The 22,843-nt window shown below is 47.3% G+C and overlaps 1 protein-coding gene across 2 annotated transcripts; it reads right to left on the reverse strand.

Moving 5' to 3' along the window:
- Positions 1-1,219: 1,219 nt before the first annotated feature.
- rpn1 (ribophorin I) lies at positions 1,220-21,304 on the reverse strand. 2 transcript variants are annotated; one of them, XR_010966028.1, is made up of 11 exons: positions 20,973-21,304; positions 14,996-15,060; positions 12,074-12,380; positions 9,957-10,166; positions 8,185-8,377; positions 7,128-7,227; positions 4,952-5,090; positions 4,139-4,258; positions 3,034-3,279; positions 1,758-2,008; positions 1,220-1,428 (listed from the first exon to the last, which is right to left on the reverse strand). XR_010966028.1 is itself a non-coding variant. In XM_067998382.1 (10 exons), the coding sequence occupies exons 1-10, from the start codon at positions 21,207-21,209 to the stop codon at positions 1,826-1,828; spliced, it is 1,800 nt and encodes a 599-aa protein (XP_067854483.1). In that variant the 5' UTR covers positions 21,210-21,304; the 3' UTR covers positions 1,220-1,825. The 2 variants fall into 2 exon arrangements, 1 of the variants encoding a protein (XP_067854483.1); XM_067998382.1 differs by having other exon boundaries at positions 1,220-2,008.
- Between the last annotated feature and the right edge of the window lie 1,539 nt (positions 21,305-22,843).

The following is a 22,843-nucleotide window of genomic DNA, read 5'->3' on the forward strand; positions in this document are numbered from 1 at the left end:
TTAATTAACAGCCGCAATGAGAGCTTTATCCTTTATTTGTCCTTCACAAGAATTGACAACTTAGTAAAACTGAATGTCGCTTTGGTCTGTTTATTTTCCAACTCTGTTGGCTCCTCCCTCAGGCGTTGGTGTTTAGTATGTTATCCAGCTGCTCTTCAACTGTAGGCACCACAGCTGAACTCAAAGCGATCCTCGGTGGACACATGGAGTGACGCCAGTCTCAAGCCTGGGATCAGGAGCCGGAACGCTGGCTGATTTTTTTTCTTTTCTTTGCCCAGGGCTGCTGACACCAATTGCAGTATCTCCCCCGCCCGCCCACCAAGCGATCGGGTAATTCAGCACAGAGTGGGAATTGCAGGAAACACGGGACTGTTTGGAACTAAAACCAATTCTAATCCCTTAGCCACCTAGTTCTTTGCAAGGGGGTTTTCCCTTCACACGGAGACAAAGGGCTTCAAGTAGTGACACCACAAGTCCCGCCCAGAATGTAGATGATTGGGTAATGCCCCCGTTGATCATTACTGTGACCGTAATTTCACACACAATTTGTATTCTGTAAATATCCTCCACTCTTTGCATTTTGCTGGAGAAATAATCCTGCTGTAATCGGGAGATGTTGCTGTCGAGTTCAGTAATTAAAACCACAAGTCCCGCCCCGCTTCCAACTCACTGGCTGACAGTGGTGTCAATATTCACTCTGTTTAATTCCACAGGCAGCCATCGCTCAACTGACCATCCATCACGTGTGGATCAGAGACAGGCCATTCAGAGCCCGCTCGTAACCTCACCCGATGGTCACACTCACTCAGTTCCCAGCAAGAGTCACTCGATAGCAATCAGGGACAGGAACCCTGGCCGATATCCCCCCCATCACCGTAACCCAGCTCTACGAAGGCCAAGTGTGGTAACGCCCCCCGTACCACAAACTGCTGCCCTGTTGAGAACAGTCGAACTCAGCACAGACTATGGCTTAAATCCGTAGCCTTTCTGCTTAATAAGTCATTGAGTGACACATTACCCCGAGCCATATGTGGGGAGATTACCACGTTAAGCAATGAGCCATTTTGGGAGTGGGGGGGTTGAGGGGAAGGTGCAAAGATAGCCTAGAGCTCATTAATAAATGCAGAGACTGTGTGGTGGATGTTTAGGAGTTGTCCACACAGCAGCAGTCAAGAGAGATAAAGATTTATATAAAAATTACAACACTAACAGCCACAAGTATCAGAGATACGGGTTCAGTCGTACTTTTAATCTTCTCTCGATCCAATTTTAAGCAACCCAAGAGCGTTGAAATTACAGCTGGCTTTTAGTCGGGGGAGGGGGGGGGCGGGAGAGCACCCCCTGTGTAACTGCTATCCACAGTTCTGGAACCGATCATCGCTGGAGGTTTCATAACGATTCAGAGTATAAATACACAGCTTTTTAAATCTGCATTAACAAAAATAAAAAAAATACACAAAAAAAAATCAATTACGTAAGTTGGGCGACTGCGATGGTTGTACAAATAAAAAAAATACAGCAGCTGCGAGTAGTGAATCTTGTTCGGCAGACAGTACCGAACACACCACGGTCCAGTGTCCCACATCTGGGCCGTTAATCGATCACCGTCAAACCACAGAAAGCTCCAGAATTTCTAAAATTAAAACCAAACTCTCCCACTTTGTAACAGCCTCAAAGCCTGAAGGAGTCACTGGCCCTCAACCCAATTATACTCAACCCGCATTTATTTAAAAAAAACAAGCGATTGGTTTTAATACCATCTGATCTTTCATTCACAGGAGGAGGAGGAGACATTAAACCAAACGCAGACAGGTTTCTGCCGATATTACAAGGTGTCCAGGATGGTATCGATCTTGGACACCAGCTCCTGCCGCTTGGCTGCGTGGTGTTTGTCGCTCTCGATGTACGTGTCCTTCTTCACTTTGCCGGCCACCAGCCGCTCGGCCTCCTGAGACGCTTTCAGCGCCAGGTCCTTCACCTGGCCGTCCAGCTTCTGGATCTCGGCCACCTGTGGAATCAGAGTCAGACGGGCAGCCAGTGAAGCACCACAGCTCAAACCAACCCTTCCCGCCCCTCAAACAGTTAACCCCATTCAGGGGGTCGGTGAGCTCCGGGCTCCCAGCAAACGACAACTTGCATTTATATAATGCCTTCAACATAGTAAAAACGTCCCAAGTGGGAAGGGGGTCGAGTGAGCAGGGGGTGGGTCTCATGGACGAGATGAGCTCAGAGAGGCCATAAGGGGAGATGAGAGAGAGAACCCAGAGAAAGATGTGAGTTCAGGGCTAGGACAGTGGGGGAACCTCGAGGGAAGTTTGGCTTGGTGGGCTAGGGGGAGGGAGAGAAGCAGCTGAACAGATGATCTCACTCTTAGTGACAAAGAAGTCCATGAGTTCCTCGCATTTGTTGGTGGAGGTGGAGGGGGCAGGGGAGAGGGGTTTAAGCAGACAGTTTGTAGTGGAGGAGGAGAAGCCGGGGGTTATTTTGCATTCCAGGAAGATCTTGGAGTAGTGAGCAGCTGTGGCAGAGGAGAGCAGGACCAGATAGTGCTTCATGAAAACCCGCTCCTCGTCCTCAGTACCGGGGGTTAGTTATTGCACGGACCCCTCCACTGTGCAGGACAAGACCATAAACAACGGAACGACTCATCATCATCTTTCAAATGAAAGCGAGAGACTGAACTTTATAGGGTTTTAATTGAGAGAAATTCTTTGGGCTTTTATTTGACTGTTTGCAGATTGGGCAGAAATAATAGCAGCAAATTATTTATTATTGGCTTCCCAATAACTTAGCTGATTAACAGCAAGTGTTTGATGGGACAGTGTAGAGGGAGCTTTACTCTGTATCTAACCCGTGCTGTACCTGCACTGGGAGTGTGTGATGGGACAGTGTAGAGGGAGCTTTACTCTGTATCTAACCCGTGCTGTACCTGCACTGGGAGTGTTCGATGGAACAGTGTAGAGGGAGCTTTACTCTGTATCTAACCCCGTGCTGTACCCTCCCTCACTGAGCACAAAGACGAGGAGCCCTTACCTTCTCTGCCAGGTCCGATCCTTCGGTCTTTAGCTTTGACTGTAAGGAGCCAATGTCGCCGGACAGACCTCTGTGCTCGGTCTCCAGAGTCTTGCGCCCGCTGTTCAGTGTGCCAACGTCCCTCGACTGCTTGTACTTGTTCACAGCTTCTTCGAAATGGCGGTACAATCCCAGCCTTTTATTCACCAGAGTCAGGACCTGCTCTGTGATGGAAGCCACCTTCATCCTGGCTTCTGCCGCCGGGTCCTGGGTGGGGGGTGGGGGAGGGAAAGAAACAGGCGAGAAATAAACAAGCACTTGGTGAAAAATGTACAAGTGCTGCAGATGTGCTCTGCTGAAGAAGTGTACCCATCAAAACAACATCTGTACGGTTTACACTGTCCCCACGGTCCCTGGGATTTTGGTGGGGGGGGGGGGGGGTGGTGGTTTTGGAAGAAAAATATCCGTCGAGAGGAAATGTAAGCAGATTCGGATACAATAAGTTTGATGGCAGGTGTGAAGTTACAGATGAAGAAATGAATAATTTGCATTTATACAGCGCCTTTAACAGTAAAACATCCCAAGGCACTTCACAGGAGGGTAAATCAGACAAAATTTGACACTGAGTCACATAAAGAGATATTAGGACAGGTGACCAAAAGCTCGATCAAAGAGGTAGGTTTTAAGGAGCGTCTTAAAGGAGGAGAGGGAGGCGGAGAGGTTTAGGGAGGGAATTCCAGAGCTTAGGGTCCAGGCAGCTGAAGGCACGGCCGCCAATGGTGGAGTGATTAAAATCAGGGATGATCAAGAGGCCTGAATTGGAGGAGCGCAGAGATCTCGGAGGGTTGTAGGGCTGGAGGAGGCGACAGAGATAGGGAGGGGTGAGGCCGTGGAGGGATTTGAAAACAAGGATGAGAATTTTTAAAAAAAGAGTTGCTGGACCAGGAGCCAATGTAGGTCAGCGAGCACAGGAGTGATGGGTGAACGGGGCTTGGTGCGAGTTAGGATACGGGCAGCAGAGTTTTGGATGAGCCCAAGTTTTTGGAGGGACAAATTAAGGGGCAGCACCGTGACACAGACAGGATTTATCACGTTCAAGTCACTTTGTTAAATTTAACCAGCTCACCTTGGTGATGGAGAAATCCAAACGGACGTAAATGATGACGGTGAAGAATAGAATGTAGAAAGCCCCAACCACAAGTAGGGGCTCTTGCAGCATCAGGACCTTGTTGAAAGTGTAGTGGATCTGAAGAGAGAGAGGTACAGAGATACAACCGTGAGCGTCCATATTATTGCAGATAACTATGATTCAATGGATAAATGAATCACCCAGCAGGGCACCGAGTCGCACAGACCAGCGTTTCCCAGGTTCGAGCCCTGGTCTGTGTCGAGAGACAGCTGGAGCACTGTAATCGGACCCAGTGCCCTTGCTGATCACGGCCCAGCGACTGTTGCTGGAAACTGTGTGTGCTGACACTTTTAAGCTGGGTTGTGATGCACTGTCCGACCCAGACAGGGAGCGGTGGGCGCGGGCATGGGCATGGATTGCCAATCTTAGCTGTGCTGCTGTTTTTGCCAGTGTGTGGGGGGGGGGGGGGGAAAGAGAAAGGAAGAGGAGAAAAAAAAAAGAGGGGGTACCACCTCCTTCTCAGCGGCCAGGTCAGAGCACGGAGTGTGGGCGCTGGGCCCCCGACTCAGAGTTAAACTCCAGCGCAGGTCAACCCTGCTCGGCAGCCTCAGCCGCCCTTGACGATGGGAAACACAACTACCAGGGGTGGTGGTGGTGGTGGTGGTGGGGGGGGCCCTCGAGCGGCAGGTAAGCCATAAAAGACACTTGGCCAAAGAAACCCACAGCATGAGCAGCACTACTGAAAATACACAATAATATAAATCCCACCACCACTGTACACACCGCGAGCCCCACAACCTGCCAACTTACAACAATATCCTGAATATGCTGCTCCACCAGGTTAGACTTGTGAGCAACAATGACTGGGCGCCCAAACGTGTCCAGGTAGGTGTAGTGCAGCTCGTCAGGCTGCCGGTCTATCTCATACGGAGTGTCCACATGTATATTCCTGCGGAGAGGAAGGTCAGAATGGACTGACTCAGCGGTTACATTTTTATATTCATAAAAAAATGTGAGGGATTTTAGTGCTGGAGAATGGTATTCTACCCACTTCAGGGACCCAGTGACATCAAACACTCCCAGGGCAGGTACAGCACGGGTTAGATACAGAGTAAAGCTCCCTCTACACTGTCCCATCAAACACTCCCAGGGCAGGTACAGCACGGGTTAGATACAGAGTAAAGCTCCCTCTACACTGTCCCATCAAACACTCCCAGGGCAGGTACAGCACGGGTTAGATACAGAGTAAAGCTCCCTCTACACTGTCCCATCAAACACTCCCAGGGCAGGTACAGCACGGGTTAGATACAGAGTAAAGCTCCCTCTACACTGTCCCATCAAACACTCCCAGGGCAGGTACAGCACGGGTTAGATACAGAGTAAAGCTCCCTCTACACTGTCCCATCAAACACTCCCAGGGCAGGTACAGCACGGGTTAGATACAGAGTAAAGCTCCCTCTACTCTGGCTCAATAATCTGCCTCGGCCAAACCCCAGTAGTGCACTGCCTAATATGCAAATTTTCCATCTCTCACCAGCCACCATGAGGCCGGACAGATTGCTCATTTCCCCCGATTAATTTGCACCGTTTTGGATGTGGGACACGTTCCCAGGTCCGATGGAGTAAACTCCGGAATTTACAACATCCACGATGTACATTGCGAGTCATCACATGGAAAGATATCGAAGAGCTCGGCACGTCGAATTGTTGTTTAAGTGAAGTGCAGTTAAACCCCTGCAAGCACAGTAACTCCTGGGATCGCCACGTCCTAATTTCCAAAATACAGTCGCAGCTGCCCTGTCAAGGCCTTGGAGAGGGTGCGGAGGAGATTTACTAGAACGGTACCAGGGATGAGGAACTTCAGTTATGTGGAGAGACTGGAGAAGCTGGGATTGTTCTGCTTAGAGCAGAGAAGGTTAAGGGGAGATTTAATAGAGGCGTTCAAAATCATGAGGTGTTTTGATAAGAATAAAAGAAAGACAAACTGTTTCCACTGTCAGGGTCAGTAATCAGAGGACACAGATTTAAGACAAATGGCAAAAAGTCCAGAGGGGAGATGAGGAGAATTTTTTTTAATGCAGCGAGCTGTTGTGATCTGGAATGTGCTGCCTGAAAGCAGATTCAATTGTAACTGTCAAAAGAAAATTGGATAAATACTTGAAAAGGGGAAATTTGCAGGGCTGTGGGGGAAAAAAAGTGGGACATATTGGACAGCTCTTTCAAAGAGCTGTCCAATATGCCGAATGGCCTCCTTCTGAGCTGCAAGATTCTATACCCAAAGGAAAATTTTGCTGTCATTGCAGAGAACGATTATCTGCAAAGGAAATAGGCCAGTAAATCACCAAATATACAGATTATAAACAGACTACAGAACAGTCAAAGCACTAGCCTGTCAGTGCACGGTTTACCCAGCCTCAGACAGACTGATATAATGGCCTCAGTGACTGCCACACACCACCTGGTTTAAAATTGGTCGCAGTGCAGTTTTCTTTGTGTCATCTGCTCCTGCCTCCATCATTAATTTTCTACTAAACCACCAAGACCAGTTTCTCTCCATTCAAACAAACAAAGTCCGCTACAGACGGTCGTACAGAACCGACCAGAAAGGTCTCTGGATCCACGCGGAGTTTGTGAATCTCAAGTCAGGGGCACTATAATTGGTCCGCAGTGCTCTGGAGCTTTGGGGGTGGGTGGGAGAGAGGAGAAAGTGAACCAGGATTCCCGCTCCTGATCACTGTCCACATGTGCGTGTGCACACACTTGAGGCACAGGACTGAGCTTGGCTCAGGGGCCAAATAGTGTGCTAACACTCACCAAGAGCTCACACGTAAATAATGGGGCACTTTGTGAGGCACCGACCAGTGCTCACAGACTGTACCCAGCAAGGAGCAGCACCTACGGGAGAGGAGCAAAAATAAGAAAATACACCAAAGGCTACGATTGACCCTCCCCCCGGTCCCAGAGAGTCTGTGTAATCATCACTTACTTTGCTCCCTCTGGTAGAATGAGCTTCACGGTGAGGAAATCGATCACCTGATCATCAAACACGTGATCAACAAACCTCATCTTCAGCGCGTACTGGTCACCTGACAGGAGAGAAAGAGACCGTGAGACGTGCGGAACGGACCAATCACAGGAGCAGGGTAACACAACTCTATATGTTCAGTGTCAGCGATAAAGTGCAGCACCCCCCGGTGGGTCAGCGGGCAGGAGCAAAGCCTGGCATTGAGCTACAGAGACCAGTGAGGTACCCAGTCCGCTCTGATCCAGGGCAGCAGTTGGAACGTTACAAATGGCCTCAGGAAATCTGAACCCATGGAGGGCGAAAAAAAGAGCGACAGTTCCCAGCCCCCGTCTCTATCCAGTAGAAAGTCCTCCTGCACGGATGTTGGGCCTGGACGTGAGGCTCCCCCCACACGGTCGAATACCTCGCCGACTCTCGGCCTAGTCTCGCACACGGAATGGGCAATAAATGCTGGCCTCGCCAGCGACGCCCACATCCCATGAACGAATAAAAAAAAAAAAGTTGGTTACTTGTGAGGTATTGCCAGAAAATCCCTCCCACCAATTCTCATCTCCTGAAGGTGATGACTAACACAGAAATAAAACATGTGGCCAGGGAAGAGGAAAAGAACAAGAATTGTGTGTTCTGGGTAGTGCTGGCGGGGCACATTTCCCCAGGGTTGGATCGGCCCAGAATTGCAGCCACTATCCAAACAAACGTCAGTCAGGCAGATCACCCGTGGGAGGAGTTTGCAGAAAGAGTGGCGACTGGATGGGTGGGGGATGGAGAAATATTTGCCATGGGGTGCTGCAGGAACATAGGAACAGGAGTAGGCCATTCAGCCGCTCGTGCCTGCTCCGCCATTTGATAAGATCATGGCTGATCTGTGATCTAGCTCCATATACCTGCCTTTGGCCCATTTCCCTTAATACCTTTGGTTGCCAAACAGCTATCTCAGATTCAGAACACTCTGAACAAACTGCGCTCACTTTAGACCTTCCTCCCCCTTGTAAGATCAGGAGCCCCGATGGGTACTGACCGAGGTTGTAAAGATACTCGTAGCTGGGCAGGTTGTATCCAACGACATAGTGAGTCTTCCAGCCGCCAAAGAGCGGGAAGCGAGGACGGACCTCCATCTCCACGGAATCATCCAGAACAACCAGGTGGCTGGTGGAGATGTTGCCAATGTCATCCCGATAGTAAACGTCCTGGGCCGCGGCAGGCAGGATGGTCTGCAACAGACAGGAAAGGGATTAAATTCGGCGTCACTCACCGGGGAGCTGAACTCTACCTCCACTTAACCATCTTTTGCCAGTCACTGACCTGAAGCCTGAAATTTACGAGTGGCTCACAAACCGATCTCCGCAGTTTCTAAGTAGCTACAATTACCTTGGATTTGCCCCATTTCCTTAAAAGGGATGGGGCAGGTTAGCAGCTAAACGTCACAACTGTGCTCCAGACCACCTCCCGTGGCATTGCTTGTGGATCAGCTAGTTTATTTGGTATGGTTAGTGACTTCCATGTTTTTCTGTTTTATTGGGGAGGCGGGGGGGGGGGGGGGGGGAAAGAGAGGGAGGAGAGGGGAGGAAAGGACACCCCCCTGCAAAATAATGACACACTCCAGGAACCCCTCCCTCCCCAACAGCATCAGCTGCCCGAAGGGAAACGGTGCCATCGTTCTAAAACAAAACAATTAATTAGAATGCAGCAGAAAAAACGTGCTTGAAAAATCAACCAATACAGAATAAGAAAACAGAATGCAGAATTCCAGACACTGTTTGCAGTTTGCTTAGCCCCAGACAGGCAAATCAGACCCGAGCTTGAAAAACTGGTGTCTTATGGGGTCAGGAAGATCAGATTTATGGCGATCTCTGAAAATAAGGGGCCGCTAGATTCTATTCCAATTCCTGAACGTGCGTACAGGCAAAAATAGTCAACCTATATGACCGTGTGGGGAAAAGTCACAGCCAACCCCAGTACGTGTACTTTTCAGCTCAAGTTGCTGGATAGTGATCGGGAGCCGGAGATCTGGCCGATATTCCCCTCCCTTACTCCCGACATCAATCGCAGACACCATCCCCCCCCACCGAAAACGTTGCAACCCTGGCTGAGACTGCAGATTGGTTCCTGGTCTGTGCTCAACCAGAGACCCCGTGGTCCGTACAATTCAGTAATAAGCACACTTTTTTTTTAAAAAAAGCACCAGGAAGAAAAAAAAACACTTGGATTTAAATCACACTTTTCACGACCTCAGGACATTCCCAAGTGCTTTACAGCCAATGAAGTATTTTTGAAGTGTAGTCACGGTTGTAATGTAGGAAACGCAGCCGCCAATTTTGTGCACAACAAGATCCCACAAACAGCAATTTGATAATGACCAGATAATCTGTTTTAGTGATGTTGGTTGAGGGATAAACATTGGCCCAGGACACCAGGGAGAACTCCAGTCTTCCTTCAAAATAGCGGCCGCGGGATCTTTTACGTCCACCCGAGGGGGCAGACGGGGCCTCGGTTTAACGTCTCATCCGAAAGACTGTGCAGCACTCCCTCAGTACTGAACTGGAGTGTCAGCCTGGATTACGTGCTCAAGTCTCTGGAGTGGGACTTGAGCCCACGACCTCGTGACTCAGGCGAGAGCACGACCCACTGAGCCACAGCTGACACTGTGAAGTTAAGAGTTGAACCTCAGTCCCTCTAGTCTATCCAATACATCAATAAAACTCGACCACCTTGTTCTGTGGTGTTTTACACAACCCCAGTATGGTGGGGCGGTACTATCAAGTGGAATAATACCTGGACATGGAAAAGTACCTTGAAAGATTTAACAGAGGAGATCCCACTGTCAGGCTGTCGCTGATAGTCGTAGCGCGAGAACGGCCCCTTCAGGACTGCGCCACAGTGCTTCAGGTCGATGGTCTCCTCTACTGCAATGTTTCCCCAGTGCGACACCTCGATGAGACGGGTCATGCTGACGATGGCCAGGAAAGGGCTATTGTTCTCATAGTGCAGCCTCAGCGTGTCCTGAAACGTCAAAGGCCGATCACAGAGCACATCATAAGCGGGAAAAAAATAAATCGCCATAAAACACCTGGAATTCCGCTTATCAATCGCTATCTAGGTTTCTCTATTATTTTTCTAATAGTCTTGATCTACATTTTCTCAGCTACCTTGGGCTGTGTACAGCTCAGAATGCAGAGTCTGGAGGGAGCAGGTTTGACTGCTCATTTCATGGTCACCCGTCCTTCCCGTAAGAATCATCTAAAATCCAAACCACTGGCACCAGCAGCACAGCAGGTAGAGGCACCAGCAGAGTGGGCAATAGTCACACAACATGGGTCTCTGCCAAGTTGCCAAATGGAGTCTGGCACTGTTGGCAAGCGCACTCTCTCACAAAGGGAGAATCACTTCAGGCTCTTTCCAGAGTGCGAGAGTCAGAGAGAGAATAAATTAATTGACAAATCATCCCAGACCACTTACTCACTGTTCACAAATTTACCTACAGAACAATTGTCACTGCACTTTTAAAGTAATTAATTGGCTGCGAAATGGTTATAAAGATGTTTGAGACGCGATAAAGCTCAATACAAGTTCAAGTTCCTTCATTCTCATAGCAGTTGGGCTTGGATCAGAGCGGGTAAGGGCCTCAGGGGCAGATTCTTCCATCTGGTTTTCGGAACGGAAGTGGTGCATGGGGAATGAGAGAGAAAAGCAATCGAAGTTCTTGTTTTACAGCCAATGGCAATGATTTGCAGTTTTCACGGGTAAACAGCTGGATATTGAGAATGCACAAACAGCAGTTTAAAAAAACCCACAGAATCGCATATAGTGACCATGGAATCAGTCACCGTTAACCACAGCCCCACTTACAAATTATTAATTTTTGCCTCCACCCCCCAAAATAAGTAGTAACCTGTGATTAGGATGCATTGGGTTTATGAATTACATTCAGGAGTGTCCCAGCTGATCATCATGGGCCACTAAAGGCACCCACCAGGGAGCCTCAGGCCAAATATAAAGATTAAATCCACGCTCCCATTAATTTCCAGATATCGCAAGTTGCTGATACTGACAAATCTATCCACTAAGGAGGGAGACGGTGCCAAGAACAGCCCTTTCCAAACCTCAAGGCCAAAATTCAACCCAGGAACCAGAAATAAAAATAATGGAAGAGGAAAGTGTTGCCTGAGCTTCATGGGCCAAATTCCCAGTCCACATGAGCCACAGGTCATTGTTTGGACATACCTGCAGTAATAAGCTAAGCACACAGAAGACTGCTGCCCCTTTGGCGAATGTGCTGGATCCCTGATGCAAGAGACACTACCAGCCATTAAAATGCAAACAAAACTCCCCACATTTTCACGCATTAAAATTCATAGAATCTTACAGCACAGGCCATTCGGCCCATCGTGCCTGTGCTCTGAAAGAGCTGCCCAATTAGTCCCACTCCCTTGCTCTTTCCCCATAGCCCTACAAATATTTCCTTTTTCTTGCTATATTGAAAACATCTTCAATTTTAGGATCAGGTGGCCCATTGACACGAATCGGTAGTGGATCACTGATGGATGTGGGTTTACATCCAAAACTCCCAATTTTACTGGGCTCTTCAGGCAAAGGCACAGGTTTTGCCAACAGGTGGGCAAATCATTGCAAGCCACTCATACAAATAGCAGCAACAAACCCCTACCGCCAGGTCTAGGAATACTGGGGGTCCTGGAAAAAGTCACACAATTAGCTACACCCAGGAGACATGGCAGGTCCCAGCACGAAGATTAATATTTCTTGTCTCCTTTGCCCCAAGTGACCCACAGCGTGAACACACTGTGTTTTATGTTTCAAATTTTAGTCAGGAAATTAGGAGGGCCAGGAGAAGCCATGGAGTGGGGGCTTGGTGAGGAAAGAGCACAAAAAACACCCATTGCTGTTGTCACCTGACTGTAGGCAGCGACGTCCTTGAACGGCCCGTAATCAATGGAGTCCTCCGATTTGCTGGGGTTACCGAGCTTGGTGTAGCTCTCGATGTTCTTCGAAGCAAGTTTGACCCGAATGGTCTGGGTCTTGGTGGGGTATGGCGAGTAGAAGTAATGGCTGCCCTCAAACACGACAAACTGCTTCTCAGCCTGGGCGATGTGCGTTGGGAAAGGGCGCAAGACGTGCGTGAACGTGGATTCAACCATCAGCTTTACTTTGGTGCCAGCGGCCAGTTGCATTCCGAACTTCACTTTGAAGAATTTGCCACTGGAAACAAAACAGAAAGTGATGCAAGAGCCTCGCTCCCAATAACACTGCTCATATATCCATGAGGTTTAATTGGTGAATTAGTCCCAATAAACTATAGGGGGAACCAGCTGCCTTTATACTGGTTTAATGCCACACCCTCAAATTGCTTTCGCATCAAGTCCAGATGATGGGAAATTACTTGTTCTCAGGATATTGGTGACTTGGGCAATGCCACATTTATCACCCAATCCAGCTGCCATATTGGGCCTTCTAGTTGCACTTGTTTTTACAAATGGCTTGCAAGGCCACTTCAGAGGGCATTGACAATCAATGACATACCAGGTAGGCTCCCTTCCCTGAAGTTAGTGAACCAGTTGGGTTTTTACAACAATCCAGCAGTTTTCGTGGCCATTTTTCTTCAGGTGCTAGCCGCACCAATTACCAAATTTATTAAATTAAATTTCACAACTTGCCCTGGTGGGATATGAACTCTCGAGCTTTGGGTACTAGTCCAGTTACATAACCATTACCCTACTGCACCTGCTGATTCTCTTGCTTTTAGCTGCGTTCCTAAACAACCAACCTATACTTCCCTTGTCCAATGGTGATGGAGACAGATTTTCCTGAGTCTGTGAACAGCCAAGAGTTTATCACTGAAACTGCAGAGACCAATCCCTGCACCTGTAGCCACGGGCACCTGCTTTAATACTTAGATTAGTGCCATTCAATGCCACCATTTCCTGACGGGTAAACCACAGGCAGCAACAAAGTAAACCTGTCACTCACTAAGACTGGTGCCTGGGGAGATCCACGTTTCAAGCCACCCATCTCAAATTTTTAAAAATTCATTCTTGGGATTTGAGCATCGCTGGCAAGGCCGGCATTTATTGCCCATCCCTAGTTGCCCCTCGAGAAGGTGGTGGTGAGCCGTCTTCTTGAACCGCTGCAGTCCGTGTGGTGAAGGTTCTCCTACAGTGCTGTTAGGTAGGGAATTCCAGGATTATGATCCAGCGATTATGAAGTAACAGCAAAATATGTCCAAGTCAGGATGGTGTGTGACTTGGAAGGGAACTTGGAGGTGGTGTTCTCAAGCACCTGCCCTTGTCCTTCTAGGTGAAGGTCCCAGGTTTGGGAGGTGCTATCGAAGAAGCCTTGGCGACTTTCTGCCGTGCATCTTGTAGATAGAACACACTGCAGCCACTGTGTGCCGGTAGTGGGAGTGGATGTTTAAGCCAGTGGATGGGGTGCCGATCAAACAGACTGCTTTGTCCTGGATGGTGTTGAACTGCTGGAGTGTTGTTGCAGCTGGAGAGTATTCCATCACACTCCTGACTCGTGCCTTGTAGGTGGTGGAGAGGCTTTGGGGAGTCAGGAGCAAGTTTACTTTGCACACAATCCTTACGCTGGGGAGGTAGCGCTATTAAACAAATATAAAGGCAGCTGGAGTTGTAGGAGGGCATAGGGCCATGATGACTGAAGGCACAGCCACCAATGATGGGGCGAAAGGAAGGATGGATGCACAAGTGGTTACACTGATCCTAGTGCTCCTAACCCTAGTTACAGAACTTCACCCACCAGTACTACACTCAAAACATAATACAGCTCAAAATACTCTCACCAGACACAGCCAAGTTCAGGACAGAATTTCATCATGTGGCTGGGTGTTTATCCGCACAGTGGACAGTATGAAAAATGCAGCCACCCACTGTTACATCCACCGACGTGCTACGACAAGACTGAGTTGAATCAAGATAAATGTTGCAGCTTCCCTCACCTTATTCACCGCTTTGAAATAATAAACAGCAACTGCTTCACAGAAATGAGCAAGATACAAAATGCACGCTCCCCGATGGTTCACTTGATAAAGGCACCCCCCCACCCTGTCCGCCATATACTGTGCTGAAGTGACTGATCTCAGCTGGGGGGGCAGCAGTACGAGTGCTACAACCAGTCGCAATCCTGTAGGTTAGGAAATGAGTGGGAGACGGTGGTTGGGGGGGGGGGGGGGTAAAACAACATAGGAACAGGAGGAGGCCATTCAGCCTCTCGAGCCTGTTCTGTTATTCAATTAGATCATGGTTGATCTGTATCTTTGCTCCATATCTCTCGATACTCATACCTAATAAAAATCAGTGTTAAAAATTCCAATTGACCCCCAGTGTCCACAGCCTTTTAGCAAACATTCTGTAATTCCTGATTTAGCCCCACAATCTTAGTCAAGACATCTTTACTAAACGACTGGAACATGGTGGTTACGGTTTTTATTTTGGAAAAAACAAATCACGGGGATTTTTTTGGGCCTTTCAAATACAGATGATGTGGCAATCAGAGAAATGGTTGTAAAAGTCGTGTCATCGCCATTCACTCGCTGCATGTGCGGTTGTGCAAAAGGCAGGTGGATAACACCAGGAGTCCAGAACAGGAAGCGAGAGTGCAGGTTTTTGGGAAGCGAGACACACCATTTGCAGTTCAAATCCAAGGAAACTAAATGAGACCACTGAGCTTTCGACTTCGATCAAGATAAAGAGAAACCTATTATTAATCTCAGTAGTACTGAAAGCCTGGAGTCCTATGAATGACCTTGAAGATAAGGAAATGGAGACAGGCAAGCAGGATGGGGATAAGTCACTTACCTCTGCCCTCTGACTGGTGTCTCTTCCAGAACCAACGAGGCTTCTTCTTCATCATCAGTTTTTAACTGGATCAAAAAAAAATCTAATTATTCATAAAGTAAAGCGGGGCTCTTACAATTAAGCAACACATCTACCAGTAACCCCCAGAGCTCAAAAATAAGGAATGGCGAGACCAGCAGGGACAAAAACACAACTGAGCTGCAAGGTGTGGCATTATGGACATAGGCTTAACACCACCCCCTAATGCTCAGCTCCTACTCTCCGCTCCACTGCGCTGCTTATTCCCTCCCCATCGCCCTGCAGGCACTGATCCCTAGCTGGGGTGTTGTCTCACTGGCACCAGCTACCGTTTGCTTTCTCAACCAAGTGGACATTCTGAGTGTATGAGGCCAGATAGCAAGTGTCAGCAATGCTGTTCGAAAGAGACATCAGAGCCAAACCTATCCACACACACCACTTTCCACCAGGAGTCACTAGATAGTGACAACTGTTTTCTTCTCTGCTCAGTCCAGGGCTGGAACGCCAATCATAGAAAAGAACCAACAAACTTGAATTTATGTAGCAACTTTCACGGCCTCAGGACATCCCAAAGTGCTTTACAGCCAACGTGGACAGGGCCTCATTTTAACATCTCACATGAAAGAAGGCACCTCCGACAGTGCAGCGCTCCCTCAGTACTGGACGGGGAGCGTCAGCCTGGATTATGTGCTCAAGTCTCTGGAGTGGGACTCGAACCCATGATTTTCTAACTCTGGGTGATAGCACTCTTGCCCCATCATTGTGCACCAACTGCTTCCCGGTTTAGATCAGCTAACTCAGCACAGATTGAGGAAGAGAAAGAGGTTGTGAGAGGGGTCAGTCCTGTGGCATCTTGGTCATAAATAACCACAGGGACTGGGTGCTGCAGCAGACGAGGAACTGGTTCTCCACTGACAGAAACCGTAGGGTGTCTGCTGCCTATGATGGTCCAAAAGGAGGAGTGTGGACAGTCTCGGCCCAATCGCCGATAAACATGGGGCCAACAGCACAAAATTGCTCATAATTCTAAACTAACAATCTCATACAGAAAGGCCGCTAGAAGGCTGGTGTGGAAAATGGAGAAAGCACAATGGTACCTGACCTGGGATCATTTAATGGGACAGTGTAGAGGAAGCTTTGTGTATCTTGCCCTGGGAGTGTTCGATGCGATAGCGTAGAGAGCACTTTACCTGACCGGGGAGTGTTTGTTACTGATCCTGGGTTCCCAAATGTTAATTTTTCCATTCCTCAGCACTCCCTCACCATGATGAGCACAAACCTTCACATTACATCACTTAACTAATCACCGCCCCCCCACCCTATAATATCCTAAGACAGCTATCCGTATACAAGGGCCTCTGATCACTGATTTAATGATGGAATGAGTCAAATTCAGTTTTTACTGCACAGGATTCTCTGGATTCCTAGTAACACTTCGGCTATCACATTTTGCAATTCCATCTATTTATCCGGGAAAATGGATTGCTAAGATCTGGAACGCACTGCCTGAAATGGTAGTGGAAGCAAATTCAATAGTAACTTTCAAAAAGGGAATTGGATAAATACTTGAAGGGAAAAAAATTGCAGGGCTACAGGGGGGAAAAAGCAGGGAGTGGGCTGACTGTAGTTTCGAGTTATATCGAAACTACAGCACAGAAACAGGTCATTTGATCCAACTGGTCTATGCCGACATTTATGCCCCACACGAGCCGCCTCCCTCCCTATTTCAACTCACCCTATCAGCATATCCTTCTATTCCTTTCTCCCTCATGTGTTTATCTGACTTCCCCTTAAATGTATCTATACTATTCGCCTCAACTACTTCCTGTGGGAGCGAGTTCCACATTGTCTCCACTCTCTGGGTAAAGAAGTTTCTCCTGAATTCCCCATTGGATTTATTAGCAATTAATTTATATTTATGGCCTCTGGTTTTGGACTCCCCCACAAGTGGAAACATTTTCTCTATATCTACTTTATCAAAATCTTAAAGACATCTCTCAGGTCACCTCTCAGCCTTCTTTTTTCTAGAGAAAAGAGCCCCGGCCCCTTTCCCAATTAGGCAATCCTCTCAGTTCTGGTATCATCAGTGTTAATCTTTTTTACACCTTTGGTGCCTCTACATCATTTCTATAATAGAGACCAGAACTGTGCACAGTCCTCCAAGTGTGGTCTAACCAAGGTTCTGTACAAGTTTAACATAACTTCTTTGCTTTTCAGTTCTATCCCCCTAGAAATGAACCCCAGTGCTTGATTTGCCTTTTTATGGCCTTATTAACCTATGACACAACTTTTAGTGATTCGTATCTGTACCCCCAGGTCCCTTTGTTCCCCTATCACATTTAGATTATCCAAGCAGTGTGTGACCTCCTTATTCTTCCTACCAAAATGCACCACCTCATACTTATCTATATTGAAAGTCATTTGCCAATTACATGCCCATCCTGAAAGTTTATTAATGTCCTCTTGCAATTTGTCACATTCTTCCTTTGTATTAATTCACTCCTCAACTTAGTGTTGTCTGCAAAATTTTCAAAGAGCCGGCACAGGCACGATGGGCTAAACGGCCTCCTTCTGTGCTATATGATTCTAACTAATGATGTTGGATATAGTAAATATATGGAGCTGCTCTTTAAGCTCGCTCCTTTAAAGAAGCATGGCTACTTCGATGAAACACAGTCGAGGCCATTCACCAACTGTAAGAAAAAGGTATAGTGACTCGCTGCACACTCACCATGACTTTCCCCCCCCCCCCCCCCCCCCCCAGATTTGTTGGGAGGCAGATGTTAACAGTGTTACGTTGCGTTTGGACGGTATTAGAGGCCTTGCAGATTAAAGCAATGCCTATCAAGTGGTTGAAGTTTTGCTTGGGGTCCATCGGGTGACATTCGTCATTAGTCAAATGCTACCAGAACATCACTAAAAGTGACCCCTGCCAGGGGACGGGCATTACTAAAACAAAGAGAGTGAGTGAGCCAGTCACGAGATACGACAGACTGACACGTACTGTTTGCATTTATTTAAATCTGTAAACTGGTTTTGCTGACTGCCCAGTCTGTTACGGCAGTGCGTAGTTGAGCCAGAGAGAGAGGGAGGGAAGGAAGGAAAAAAAAATGATTACATTGCTGTTGTAACGTAGGCAAACTCAGCAACCAGTTTGTGCACAGCAAGATCCCACAAACAGCAATAAGTTAAATGCTCAGATAATCTCTTTTAGTGATGTTGGATGAGAGTTACATATTGGCCAGGTCACCAGGAGCACTCCCCTGCTCTTCTTCGAATAGTGTCTGTGGGATCTTTTACGTCCACCTGAGGGGGCAGACAGGGCCTTGGTTTAAAGTCTCATCCAAAAGATGGCACCTCAGACAGTGCAGCACTCCCTTAGTACTGCCCCGGGGTGTGTCAGCTGAGATTATGTGCGCAAGTCTCGAGTGGAACTTGAACCCACGACCTTCTGACTCAGACAAGAGTGCTACCCACTGAGCCGCGGCCGGCACCTTGAAATCTCCGGGATTGGTCTCCGTCTGTACCGAGTCAGTAATCTCAGCCAAGGAGACCTGTATCAACAATTCAGTACCCCTGAAATCAGGCCATTCAACAACAACATCTTACACCTATACTGCACTCTTTAATACTGAAAAAAATCCCAAGGCAGCTTCACGGAAGCGTAACCACACAAAAATGGACACTGAACTAAAGGAAATATTAGGAGGAATGGCTAAAAGCTTGGTCAAAGAGGTGGGTTTAAGGAGCGTCTTAAAAAGGAGAGATAGTCAGGGCACATGTAGAACTGCACCTCATGATTTCAGATGGTGTCACCAAAGGGCAGCATGTAGGAGGGGGCCAAGTATAGATCCCTGGGGAACTTCAGAGGTAACAGTACAGGGGCCAGATCATGCACATAGGGTATAACTGCAATCACATATAGCCAGAGGATGTATTTCCCAAAAACTAAGAATAATAGCATCTCCTGACATGGCTAACTTCAAAGCATTTCATGGAGGCCACTTGGCTAATTATAAAAAAGTCCAAATGATGAAACAAGATTACATTTTTAAAATGGAGCCACTCTCCACAAAAGGCACGATGGGCCAAAGAGCCTCCTTCTGTGCTGTATCATTCTACGAAAAGAAAAGCACTTGGCAAACTCAGGTGGAGCCAGGAGTCGACAACGTCACAAAGAAATGCTGAAAACCACATGGGCTGATCAAGTAAATCGGTGGGGGGAGAAACAATTTCAACTGGTTGGCAAATCTGGAACTAGAGAGAATAAACATAAGATCAGACAATAAAGAGGGGGGCAGGCAGTCATAGAATCATAGAAAGTTACAGCACAGGAGGCTGCCATTTAGCCCATCGTGTCCGTGCTGGCCAAAGAGCTATCCAGCTTAATCCCACTTTCCAGCACTTGGTCTGTAGCCCTGTAGGTTACAGCACAAGTGCCCATCCATGTACTTTTTAAAGTGAGTTGAGGGTTTCTGCCTCTACCACCCTTTCAGGCAGTGAGTTCCAGACTCCCACCACCCTCTGGGTGAAAAATTTTCTTCTCAGCTCCCCTCTAATCCTTCTACCAATTACTTTAAATCTATGCCCCCTGGTCACTGACCCCTCTGTTAAGGGAAATAGGTCCTCCCTATCCACTCTCTAGTCCAGTCATAATTTTATATACACATCAATTAAATCTCATCTCAGCCTCCTTTGTTCCAAAGAAAACAACCCCAGCCTATCCAATCTTTTCTCATAGCTAAAATTCTCCAGCCTTGGCAACATCTTTGTAAATCTCCTCTGTACCCTCTCTAGTGCAATCACATCTTTCCTGTAATGTGGTGACCAGAACTGTACACAGTACTCAAGCTGTAGCCAAACCAATGTTTTATGCAGTTCTAGCATAACCTCCCTGCTCTTATATTCTATGCCTCAACTATTAAAAGGAAAGTATCCCGTTTGCCTTATTAACCACCTTATCTACCTGTCCAGTTACCTTCAGGGATCTGTGGACATGCACTCCAAGGTCCCTCACTTCCTCTACACCTCTCAGAATCCTCCCATTTATTGTGTATTCCCATGCTTTGTTTGCCCTCCCCAAATGCATGACCTCACACTTCTCTGGGTAAAGACATTTCTCCTGAATTCCCTATTGGATTTGTTAGTGACTATCTTATATTTATGGCCCCTGGTTCTGGTCTCCCCCACAAAAAGTGGAAATATCTTCTCCACATCTACTTTATCAAACCTTTTCATAATCTTAAAGGAATCTATCAGGTCACCCCTCATCCTTCTCTTTTCTAGAGAAAAGAGCCCCAGCCTACTCAATCTATCCTGATAGGTATAACCCCTCAGTTCTAGTATCATCCTAGTAAATCTTTATTGTATCATCACCAGTGTCTCTATTATCCTTTTTATAATATGGAGACCAGAACTGCTGACCGTGCTCAAAGTGTGGTCTAACCAAGGAACATAACCTCATTGCTTTTCAATTCTACCCCTCTAGAAATGAATCCCAGTGCTTGGTTCTTTAAAAATGGCAAGTTCTCTCAAGCTACAACTGCAATTTAATAAGTGATTTCACAACTGTAAAGTTTTTTTTAAAAAAAAGTAATATGTTAAAATACACATTACTCTGCAGTGTCGGTAAATGACCCTGAACCCGTGCAGAGAAACACTCCAGTTTTTGTGCATACGTGTCAAACTCCTGCAGTTGCACCAACACGGAAGCACTTTTCGCTGTCATTCATTCAAATAAATATAACACACACACACAAATAAATAAAACTGCACCGTCTGGGCAAATGCAATTGGTTATTCCCAAGAACATTTAGCATTCATTTTACAAATATTTTATGACGAATATTTATAAATTGCATTTAAAATTTGCAAATTTTGCAGCACAAATGGATTGCACAAAAATCATGAATTTACAATAGTTATTAAAATTAACACGTTTTAAAATGCAATGGCTTACGGTAACTCCTAGATAGGCCAAATGATTCTCCAGCCCAGGCTCCACCGCCAGGATGAAGGACGAGGCCGGGGAAGGCCCGCTGTTCCAGAGCGTCACATCGGCTGTGATTTTCGCCAAGTGACTCCCTAAATCTATCGAGCGTTTGACATCCTCGTTCACCAGGGAGTCGCCATACACCGGCCGCAAGAAAGCCAAGACCCCACCGAAGAAGAAAAAATGGGAAAGGAGACCCCTCATCTCACATAGAGTGACGGATGGAGACGGATACTTTTAACTTGGACCGGGCTCGGCTTCTTCTTAATGTCTCCTCCCCCATTGAGGGAAAAAAAAATGGCGGCTCCCTGCAGCCAAGGACCCCCCCCACCCCCCGCCCATAGCAACGGGCATCGGCTAAAGCACTGCCTGTCACAATCATTTGTTTTAAAGAGCTCATAAAACGATTGTAGTAATACACGACAAATGTCAGGTTTATAACCCTTATAACAGAAAATCGGCTAATTTTTTTCAGCCGGGTATAATATTTAGACACCAGCTTACTGGATAAAAGTTTTATTGTACTCCCATATATGCTGAAATTCCTGTATTTCACAGGGAAATTTATTGGAGACGAAAAATAAGGACAATTCAGCTGGTGTGAAGAAGGGAAGAGTGGAAAATTGTAGGAAACAATATGTCCTTAACGGGGAGTGTTTGATATAGAAAATCCAAAAGTTATAAATCTATTTCCCAGACTTCCTACATTACAACAGTGACTACACTGTTTTAAAAAAAGTACTTCATTGGCTGTAAAGCGCTTTGGGACGTCCTGAGGTCACGAAAGGCGCTATATAAATACAAGTTCTAGCTTTTTTCTTTCTGTTATGATTGGGCCTTAGGGTTGCCAACTCTGGTTGGACGTATCCTTGGAGGCTTCATCACACGACCTCCTGTCTCCAACCGCCCCAGTCCTACACTCCCGCCGTCAATCTCTCCACATGACCTCCTGTCTCCAACCGCCCCATCCCTACACTCCCGCCGTCAATCTCTCCACATGACCTCCTGTCTCCAACCGCCCCAGTCCTACACTCCCGCCGTCAATCTCTCCACATGACCTCCTGTCTCCAACCGCCCCATCCCTACACTCCCGCCGTCAATCTCTCCACATGACCTCCTGTCTCCAACCGCCCCAGTCCTACACTCCCGCCGTCAATCTCTCCACATGACCTCCTGTCTCCAACCGCCCCATCCCTACACTCCCGCCATCAATCTCTCCACACGTCCATCCTCGCTGTGTACCGCCATCCCATGGCCAATCGGAAAGTGAATAGACTCTTCATTACCTGACTGGATGATTCTTGACTGTCAGTCAAACCGCCTTTTTTCCCAGTATAACTATTAAACAAAAGTGTTCAAAGAAAATTTAAAACATAATTTTTTTTTTATTGTCCCTATGATTTTTCTTGCCCCGGGTTTTTGCTCCCAACAGTGCCCTGGAGATTTGCCTTTAATTCTTGGAGACTCCAGGGCAATCCTGGAGGGTTGGCAACCCAATGCCACAGCTCCTGAAGCAGTTCAGGTCTTGTCAGTGTTGGTTTACAATTGTCCAAGCATTCTCGGACGGCTTGTTTACAACCATGTCAGTTGGTCATTACGACCAAATCAGTGTGGCATTGACCCATGAAGTCCTCGACAGCTGACAGAAAGCATCCATCATATGTTGAATGTGTTCACAAAACAAAGTACCCGCCCTACAACTCCACGTGGTGATGTCCAGTCCTGCAATAAACCTCTGTCACGCAGACCTTTCCCTGGGACTGAGAGTGTGTGTCCCAGGTGGGACTTCATCCTAGGGTAGAGTCGCTGGTTTCAGTGTCACAGACGGTAGTAACTCC

This window comes from Heptranchias perlo, chromosome 17, assembly GCF_035084215.1.
Source record: "Heptranchias perlo isolate sHepPer1 chromosome 17, sHepPer1.hap1, whole genome shotgun sequence".
Classification (NCBI taxonomy): domain Eukaryota; kingdom Metazoa; phylum Chordata; class Chondrichthyes; order Hexanchiformes; family Hexanchidae; genus Heptranchias; species Heptranchias perlo.

What these genes read in the sequence shown, in the direction of transcription:
- rpn1 (XM_067998382.1), bottom strand. Translation starts at nt 21,209, where the DNA reads ATGAGGGGTCTCCTTTCCCATTTTTTCTTCTTCGGTGGGGTCTTGGCT. An exon ending in ACGTCGCTGCCTACAGTCAG is followed by an intron (nt 10,167 to 12,073) that starts GTGACAACAGCA and finishes TTGACGTTTCAG; the next exon opens with GACACGCTGAGGCTGCACTA. An exon ending in GATCGGACCTGGCAGAGAAG is followed by an intron (nt 2,009 to 3,033) that starts GTAAGGGCTCCT and finishes CTGATTCCACAG; the next exon opens with GTGGCCGAGATCCAGAAGCT.